This window comes from Lasiosphaeria miniovina (assembly GCF_030549165.1).
Source record: "Lasiosphaeria miniovina strain SMH2392-1A chromosome Unknown B0T26scaffold_5, whole genome shotgun sequence".
Classification (NCBI taxonomy): domain Eukaryota; kingdom Fungi; phylum Ascomycota; class Sordariomycetes; order Sordariales; family Lasiosphaeriaceae; genus Lasiosphaeria; species Lasiosphaeria miniovina.
In genome coordinates, this window is record NW_026848224.1 from 1,845,615 (window position 1) to 1,853,622 (window position 8,008).

At 57.9% G+C, this 8,008-nt stretch overlaps 4 protein-coding genes across 4 annotated transcripts; 3 read left to right on the forward strand and 1 right to left on the reverse strand.

Moving 5' to 3' along the window:
• Positions 1 to 849: 849 nt before the first annotated feature.
• B0T26DRAFT_715685 (uncharacterized protein) lies at positions 850 to 1,969 on the forward strand. The gene is made up of 3 exons (XM_060442244.1): positions 850 to 1,061; positions 1,183 to 1,331; positions 1,394 to 1,969. Exons 2-3 carry the CDS (start codon positions 1,217 to 1,219, stop codon positions 1,747 to 1,749), a joined length of 471 nt encoding a protein of 156 aa, XP_060294239.1. The 5' UTR covers positions 850 to 1,061; positions 1,183 to 1,216; the 3' UTR covers positions 1,750 to 1,969.
• Positions 1,970 to 2,514: 545 nt separating this feature from the next.
• B0T26DRAFT_677322 (uncharacterized protein) lies at positions 2,515 to 3,150 on the forward strand (the record flags this gene model as incomplete). The annotated part of the gene is made up of 3 exons (XM_060440089.1): positions 2,515 to 2,668; positions 2,753 to 2,848; positions 2,936 to 3,150. The coding sequence occupies 3 exons, from the start codon at positions 2,515 to 2,517 to the stop codon at positions 3,148 to 3,150; spliced, it is 465 nt and encodes a 154-aa protein (XP_060294240.1).
• Positions 3,151 to 3,525: 375 nt separating this feature from the next.
• On the forward strand, positions 3,526 to 6,137 carry B0T26DRAFT_873213 (heterokaryon incompatibility protein-domain-containing protein). The gene is made up of 2 exons (XM_060447986.1): positions 3,526 to 4,014; positions 4,103 to 6,137. The coding sequence occupies exons 1-2, from the start codon at positions 3,696 to 3,698 to the stop codon at positions 5,839 to 5,841; spliced, it is 2,058 nt and encodes a 685-aa protein (XP_060294241.1). The 5' UTR covers positions 3,526 to 3,695; the 3' UTR covers positions 5,842 to 6,137.
• A 98-nt stretch (positions 6,138 to 6,235) lies between these two features.
• On the reverse strand, positions 6,236 to 7,507 carry B0T26DRAFT_753097 (uncharacterized protein; the record flags this gene model as incomplete). Its single annotated transcript, XM_060445621.1, has 5 exons — positions 6,236 to 6,659; positions 6,723 to 6,895; positions 6,965 to 7,017; positions 7,074 to 7,085; positions 7,156 to 7,507. 5 exons carry the CDS (start codon positions 7,505 to 7,507, stop codon positions 6,236 to 6,238), a joined length of 1,014 nt encoding a protein of 337 aa, XP_060294242.1.
• Positions 7,508 to 8,008: the final 501 nt, after the last annotated feature.

The following is an 8,008-nucleotide window of genomic DNA, read 5'->3' on the forward strand; positions in this document are numbered from 1 at the left end:
CTGACCTAGATAGTCGAAGAGGGCTTGGATGGCTCGGGTTCGATGTTGAAGAGATTTGAATGAAGTTGCTATTTAGGTCTGTCTGTTTGAAATCGTCCTCGACGTGTGTTTCGACGAGGAAATGATGCACGATCTGGGTTCGAGATGGGAAAAGATTGACGACGAAAAGATTGACGACGAAAAGATTGACGACGAAAAGATTGACGACGAAAAGATTGACGACGAAAAGAGATTTAGGTGATGGGTGTCAAATTTTCTCGAAGAAAATGTCGACAGGCACCAAGGCCGTGGGTCTGGGTCTGTGTTCAGGGCGTAGCTGCCGGTAGCGTTCATGAAGCAATGCCATAGTGGCAACTGGGAAAGAGCGGGTGGATGGCAAAGCAAGCGTGGCCGGGAGTGCCTTTTCTTTGCTCGCCTTCGCTCAGAGTACTGGGTGCAGGTGGTGTTCTATGTGGAAGGTGCGACACTAGAGAGCAGCTCCATATCACCGACAATGGGGGTCTTGATGGCAACGTGACACGAATTGAAAGTGATTCAGAAGGTAAGGCACCTGTTTATTCTTCAACCAATTTTCCGTGTCTTCTGAACAATAAGATGGCCTTATTTGATTAAGCCTATATGGTCCATCTTCTAAACGGCTTCATCTTCAAACTGACGGAAGCGGGCCGTAAAGAACAAGTTTCGAATATCCGTATGGATCAATCCCTCCCGCAATCGAAACCCCCTCCCCCCTTCGACATATGGATTTATAGTGGCTTGATATACCCCCTTTTGATAGGCTCGCGGCCATCCTTGACGTCTAAAACCGGGAAGTTGTGGCTGGGGAGGGCCCATGACGTAAACCCCACCCCCACATCATCCACTGCAGAACTTGGATCCTTTTCGTGGGTAGCTAGGGATAAAAAGGCCGACAGAGCGACAGCCAGATAGGTATTGACCTTCGTCTCGATTTTAATTGCCTCTCTTCTGCAGCAAGAATTCCAGCGAGCGCATCGCCTTACAAAGACTATAAATTGGCATGATTTTGTGAGAAGCGAGGAAAAAGAATAAACTTGTATCATGTACGTGCTCGCCACTCACATGCCCCATCATGATATAGCCAATCCCACAGTCTCTATACAGCCTTAATAGGCTTATGCCTCTTCCTATCGTCATGACTGACCCGGTGGGCCTTGTTTAAAGCTTTCAGCTAACGGCAAGGCATTAGCGAGACAAAATGGAGGCCGCCAAGAATCAATACAACAAGCAGTACGAGAAGTGGGTGCCTTGGCTCGAGGACCTGTACCTGCGGTACTTTACCAAGGACAACAAGGCCAGCTACACCGCCCGCGGTACGTTTTATCCCTTCCCAGTCCCCTTTTCGCCAATCGGCCAACTGACAACCGTGAGGCAGAAAACCTTGACAAGACCAAAGTCACGGGCGTGAAGCAGGTCGACACGCTCCAGGACGGCGTGAACGATCTCGTGAGCGGGCAGATCGGTCAGGGCGGACTCGGACAGTCCGTCGGCGACCTCGCGTCGCGCGAGGGCATGAGCCGCGCCGAGCGCAGCGGCAAGGACAACAAGGGCGAGTACATCTCCACCGACGGCACTGCGGCCGTGGTTCCCGGCGGCTCTACGGTTGCCGGGGCTGGCAATGCTGTCGCTGGCGGGGCCGCGTCGGGCGCCCAGCAGGCTGCTGCCGGCGTGCAGAGCGGCGTCAAGAGTGTTGGCGGCTTGATGGGCTTTCAGAGGCAGCAGAAGCCGTAGTGATGCGGTGGATGGCGAATACGGTTGGTTAATTGTGGCGATGTGATATTTCGAGGATACCTACTGGCTGCTGCAGGCGTTGGACCGAATAAGGGCAATAAATACGATGTGGGCCCGGGGAGGTTGGTGTTTTACTTATCTCGGCTTTCTTTGACAATAGGTACTGCGTATTTGTTTTGCAACATATTCCATTGCTGTTATGATACCGAAGCAGTTATTGATTTGGCATCTTGCCCGTCATTTTAATTAGAACCCCACGTTTTGGACCAGGCCATGCTGTGAGATGTCGGGTTGATCGAGGCCACCTTCCCCTACTATTGGCCAAGAGCTGGAGCACTATTCATTAGTCTTTCTACCTATTCTTGTCAGAACTTGTCTCTCAGTCGTCGACCCTTCCTGCAGCGCACCCAAAATACCCACCCAAAAATGCTCTGTTTGCCACAAGGCCAACCAACCACCCGGTTCTGCCTAGCGTTGTCGGCCTCAGTGCATAATGCAGATTGCCTGACGCTGTGTGACCAAACAAAACCCGCCCGTGCTGCGCTGGCGCCAGTCCCTGTAAGGCTCTCGTCGCTGTCAGGCCCCCGTCCGCAAACGATCTGTCTATCTCTCGGAGGCTTGAGAAAACCTTTCGACTTCATCTCAGCTCAACCTTTGAGATCTTAATTTAATTCCAGCCGATACATACCAGATCTTGATTTAATTCCAGCCGATACATACCGAAGTCTAGACAAACTAGACCTGTAGTTGGGCTTTTCTGAAACAATGGTCGCCATCCAACACGTTTTCGCAGACCGCCTCCCCGTCTTGGCCGCCCTCGCCGGTGGTGCCAGCTCCGACCCAGGCGGGCAGCTTGAAGATGTCTGGGCGTGGCTCGTCCAGCACTGGGGCGAGTTCGCCCTGTGGGCTTCGCAGCGTCGTGGGTTTTCAGTTTTCTTCTTTATCCCAATATCAGCCGGCGTCTTGCGTGGGACTGGGAGAGATGCTAACGTGGCGCGAATAGACGTCGTTATCGCCTTCCTCGCCTGGGTTATCACTTTCACCGTCGTCTGCATTATCGGTCTCGGTTTGGGTTTCGGGCCTGCCGGCGTTGGCGCTGGTAATTATCCCCTCCTCCCCTCTCAATCTATCAATTTGTCAATTTTTAGCCCAAGTGTATGATGAGCTGATAGATAAACTACAACAGGTTCTGCCGCTGCTGTCTTTCAGTCATGGGCCTACGGCGCCTGGACACCCGCCGGAGGCATCTTTGCTACGCTCACGAGCATGGCCATGATCGGCACCTTGGCGCCTGCCATCTTTATCGCTGCCGCAACCGTGGCTACCCTCGTCACGGCTATCGTGTGGCTGGGCGGTGCAGGACGGGACGGCTCGGTGCTGGCGCTGGGCTTTGGAGGCTAGCAAGGCAAATATAATGGTCGCTCCCGAAGGTGTCTCAGGCTTGGAATTGAAATTCGATTCATCGTTGGGGCTTCGCTGGGGAATTCGTGACGGAACGGCGAAATTCTGGTATGGCTTTCTGGCCATTATTTTCTGGTATGTCTTTCTGGTCATTATTATCAAAAACATATCTCTCAGTCGTCGGCCCTTCCGATAGCGTAGTTGTCCGTGTATCTTGGGTAGGGACCTATCCGAGACACTGAGAGATTCAAGCCCGATCTCGGCTTCTGCGTAACGTAAGCATTGTTCAAGGTATCTCTATTAGTGCAGTAGCGGACATTCTCGCCGAATTAGCACTGTACAATTGGCTCCATAGCATCTTCTTGTTCCAATTATGATACATCTACTTCCAAGCCTCGTGATTGAAGCGGGACCAGCTGAACCAACCCCCCCGCGGGGAAGCAGCGGCATTTTACACACTCTTGGAATCATCACACCTAGAGCCTGATTCGCACCTACAACCACAGAGCAAACCCTAGACTAATTAATGACAGACTGTCGCCAACATGGGTTTCTGCGAATACTGCGCCAAGATCCCCTCTAAGCTATTCAGCTTCCGCCGCGATGAGCAGTGCACGTACGACCACCAGCCCTCGCTCAGCGCGCTGCAAGACTCGGCCACGGCAGGCTGCAACGGGTGCCGCCTCGTTCTCCATGCCATCGCGAGCAGCGGCTCCGAGCACGCCGGCAAGTACGTGCTGGCGAGGACGTGGAGCCCCGACGAGCAGGTGCGCCTGAGCAGCACCAAGTTTGGCTGGCAGGTGGTGCGCGTCGGCTGGAAGGAGGCGGGCCACTTCCGCACCTTTGCCGTCCCAGCTGAGTGGAGTACGTGCATCGCCCTGCCCTGGATCGCAACCGAATGATGTGGCTGTCTTAGACAGACTAGGTAATTAACTGACCTGTGGCGGTGCAGATAGCGAAGAAGCAGCATCTGGCCCGGGGGCGGGAGACCAAGACAGCGCCGCCCACCTGCTTCACGAGTCCCGGCTGATTCGGCGTTGGTCGGAGCTCTGCCTAGCACACCACACGGACTGCGGCACAGCAACACCGTTCCTGCCGACGCGGCTCATCGACGTGGGAACGGCCGCCAGGCCCGAGCTGCGGCTGGTTCTGGGCGCCGACATGGCAGACAAAAACGCCCGCTACCTCGCGCTGAGCCACTGCTGGGGCCGGACGATGCCGGCCGCCGGGCGGACGACGGCGCAGACGCTGGCGCGCCACCGCGCGGCCATCGCGCCGGGCACGCTGCCGCGCACCTTTCGCGACTTTGTGGCCATCGCGCGCCGCGTCGCCGCGCGCTACGTGTGGATCGACTCGCTGTGCATCGTGCAGGACTCGCGAGAGGACTGGGAGCGCGAGGCCACGCAGATGGCCGCCGTCTACTCGCACGCGCACTTCACCGTCTCGGCGTCTGGGTCCGCCGACGGCCGCGGAGGCTGTCGTGTGGTAGATGATGTGCGGTCCTTCGGGCCTGTTGATTTGCTGTGCCGTGTCGATGGGGAGGGCGCAGTCGCGGAAAAGACGTTTCGCCTGTGGAGCAGAGACACGTTCCCCGTCGGGCAGGTGCTGTCGTCGGACCCGCTGACGGCGCGCGGGTGGTGTCTGCAGGAGCGGGAGCTCTCGCCGCGCGTTGTGCACTTCTCCAAGGACACGGTGCGCTGGGAGTGCCGCGGGCTGCGGGCGAGCCTCGAGTTCCCGTGGGGCGACGCGGCGTCGTTCGACGTGGGCCGGCTGCTGGACGGCGGGTCGGCGGCGCGGCCGACGGCGCTGGGCATGCCCATCAACGACTCGACGCCGCTGGACGACGCCACGCGGCAGCGGCTGGCGTGGTTCGAGCTCGTCGACCGTTACACCAGCCGCGCGCTGACCCACCAGGTCGACATCCTGCCGGCCTTCTCGGGCATCGCCCGGACCATCGCCAACAGCACGGCCGACGAGTACTGTGCGGGGCTGTGGCGGTCCTACTTTGCCCACTGCCTGCTGTGGGCGAGCAACTGGCACGTCGGCCGCGGGCTCGCCCAGCACAGCCGCCCGCCCACCTACCTGGCGCCGACCTGGTCCTGGGCGTCGGTCAAAGGCCCCGTCCACTACCTGTCGTGGGTCAACGGCTACTACCACACTTTCAACGCGCAGCCCGACCCCGCGTACGTGCCGCGGCTGGTCGACGTGGCTTTGCAGACCTCGGCGGACCGCTACGGCGTGCTGCTGCCGACCGGCTCCGCCACGCTCGCGGGCAAGGTCCGGATGGCCTATACGCGGCAGGAGCTGTACGCGGTGCCGCAGGACGCCTCAAACACCATCTTCTCGCCCGGGGCGCAGGACCGGCTCACGCTGTACGGGCCGACAGCTACGGGGCGGTCCGGCAAGGTCGGCGAGATCCGGTATGACGTCCCGCTGTGTACCGACTGTGCGCCCGTGGGGACAATCCGCGTTGTTTGGCTGTTGTGCTGCATGAACAGCAAGCCGTCGCCGGATGGGAGCGTGCGCACGTTCGCCATCGCGCTGCAGGGCGAGAGGACGGGCGCCGGCGCAGGGCTGCAGGAGCAGTTCCCTACGCACGTCCCGGCGCGTTTCCAGAGAGTCGGCGTGGCCTGGGGCATCGACTCGGCGTTTTGGCAGGGGGCTTTTATAATACCGGTCACGATTATCTGAGGGGTGGGATCGTGGGATTTCAAAAGTGGTTGACTGCGTATGTGTGTGCGTGTATGTGTGTGTGCGTGTATGTGTGTGCGCGTGGATTTGTGTGTTATGGACCCCTGATTCCACATCATTCTAGAACTAGTTACCACCAAACAAGAAGTGCCTACACATGCGTCGGAACGCGCCGCAGACTTTTGAAAGGACTCGAAAATGACAGGTATATATATAAATATGTAGTAAACAATATAGGCTAAACCGGGACAGCCCCAAGCCGGGCGCGCCCTGACAGAATAGTAGCAGCAAATCCCAACATCACCATGACAGTCCGTACCGAGTCTCTCTTAAACACGCCTGGGCTTTCTCTCTCGCCCAGCTTCGAGTCTAGCGTGTCCAGCCAGTGACCGTTCTACGCCATCTGGCCCGGCAGCGCGGTGACCCAGCCGTCGGTGTTCTCGTTGACCATGTCCTTGACGGTGCACTGGTTGGCGACGTTCATGGTCTGCTTCTTGATGGTGCCACAGCCATCATAGAAACAACCGTCCTTGTCCATGGCGCGCTGCAGCGAGTCGCCCTTCCACCCGAACATGTAGTCGGCGTGCGTGCCGTACCCGCTGCTGCCCTCGAAGCTCCACACGTACGGGTTCGGCGTGCCCGACGGCCACAGGCTGTTGAACTTGGTCGTGTCCCACACCGTCTCGTACGTCACCTGCGGCATGCGCACCGGGTGCGACGCCGGGCAGGCCGGCGCGTTGGTGAACCCGTCGCGCGTGATGGTGTTGTACATGTGCGACTGGTGGTCCGGGCTGTCGAGGTTCTTGCCGTCCCAGCATCTGTATCACAAGGGTGTGGTTAGCATGGGCTGCTTGTTCTCGTGCTCTGCTCTGACTACTCACGCGGGGAAGTGGTGGACGGTGAAGATGCCGGCCGGGCAGGGCTTGTCGGGAAAGTCGGCCATCTCCGCGCCCCGGTTGATGAGGGTCTGGAGGCAGTTGTAGCGCAAGCCAATGTGGCCCTTGGCCGCGGCCAGAGTGCTGGTGGTCGGGCTGCCGACTGTCATTCTGAAGCCCTGGAAGAAGAGTTTGCATTAGTAATTGGACGTGACGCTTGGTGATGGCATATGGTGCGGGAGACTCACTGGCTTGAAGGCTGTGATGGGTTGCTTCTTGAGGTTGTCCGAGGAGAAGTCATCTAACCCTGAATCAGTACATCATCGAACCCTCCAAAGATTTCAGAGAGTCGCTTACAAGGAGTGTAGTCTTTGATCGTGAGCACTAGGTTAGCTTTTCTTCCGTTTTTTTTTTGTGTCTTGAACGATCAGGCACTGACAGATTGTCATTCCTCCCCTGGTGCCCGAGGCGAGGGCAGCATTGTTGGTGACTGGCACGCGGTGGTACGAGCCGTTGGTCGGGTGCTTGAAGTACAGCACGGCGGTCCAGTAGTTGGAAAAGTCCTCGGCCATCTCACAGGTGGTGCAGGTGCCTCGCGAGCCAACATCGCCCGTCATGGTCACGTTGAAGGCATTTCCGCCGACAATGTGATGAAGATGGGCCGAAGGGGCTCGGCCGGGCTCGACCACAGGATCGAGACGAGTAACAATCAAGCTGCTACATCCGAAGCGAAGACCTGCGTGGACCGGAGAGGCGATGAGCGCCAGGGCGGCCACCGAGAAAGACTTCATCTTGGCTAGCTGACAGGAGGCTGATTCGTCACGGCGGAGGAGATGTGCAGTTGCAGAACCAAGCAAACAAAGAGACGCAGAGGCTACAGCCAAGCAAGTGCAGGCTGGGCTCTTTTAATTACCAGCGCGTTCCTAGCCTCCATGCCTGCCGGCTCCCATCGCCACAGACGGAGCCTCGGAATTCCACGTATAATCGTGACTATATGCCGATGCCGACGTGATTACCGACCGTGTATTGTCCGCATATAAAATAGAGTGGAGCGAAGCTTAACCTTGAGAGGGAGCCAAGGTGACCGCCAATCTGTGCAATGGTTGGACAAGCTCTCTCTGCATTACCCGGCAGCATAGCGATTTTAATCAGGCCCGGGATTAGCCAAGATGGCAGATGTCCCGAGGAGCTGCTGGGGCGCCGGCAAGTATTTTACCCACACGCCCCTTAACCGCTGCCTTTCCGCATTGGCCCTTTCACGGGCCACAAGCTCGATCAGCTTATTACTCGGG

What these genes read in the sequence shown, in the direction of transcription:
- B0T26DRAFT_715685 (XM_060442244.1), top strand. Translation starts at nt 1,217, where the DNA reads ATGGAGGCCGCCAAGAATCAATACAACAAGCAGTACGAGAAGTGGGTG. An exon ending in GGCCAGCTACACCGCCCGCG is followed by an intron (nt 1,332 to 1,393) that starts GTACGTTTTATC and finishes ACCGTGAGGCAG; the next exon opens with AAAACCTTGACAAGACCAAA.
- B0T26DRAFT_873213 (XM_060447986.1), top strand. Translation starts at nt 3,696, where the DNA reads ATGGGTTTCTGCGAATACTGCGCCAAGATCCCCTCTAAGCTATTCAGC. An exon ending in TGCCGTCCCAGCTGAGTGGA is followed by an intron (nt 4,015 to 4,102) that starts GTACGTGCATCG and finishes GTGGCGGTGCAG; the next exon opens with ATAGCGAAGAAGCAGCATCT.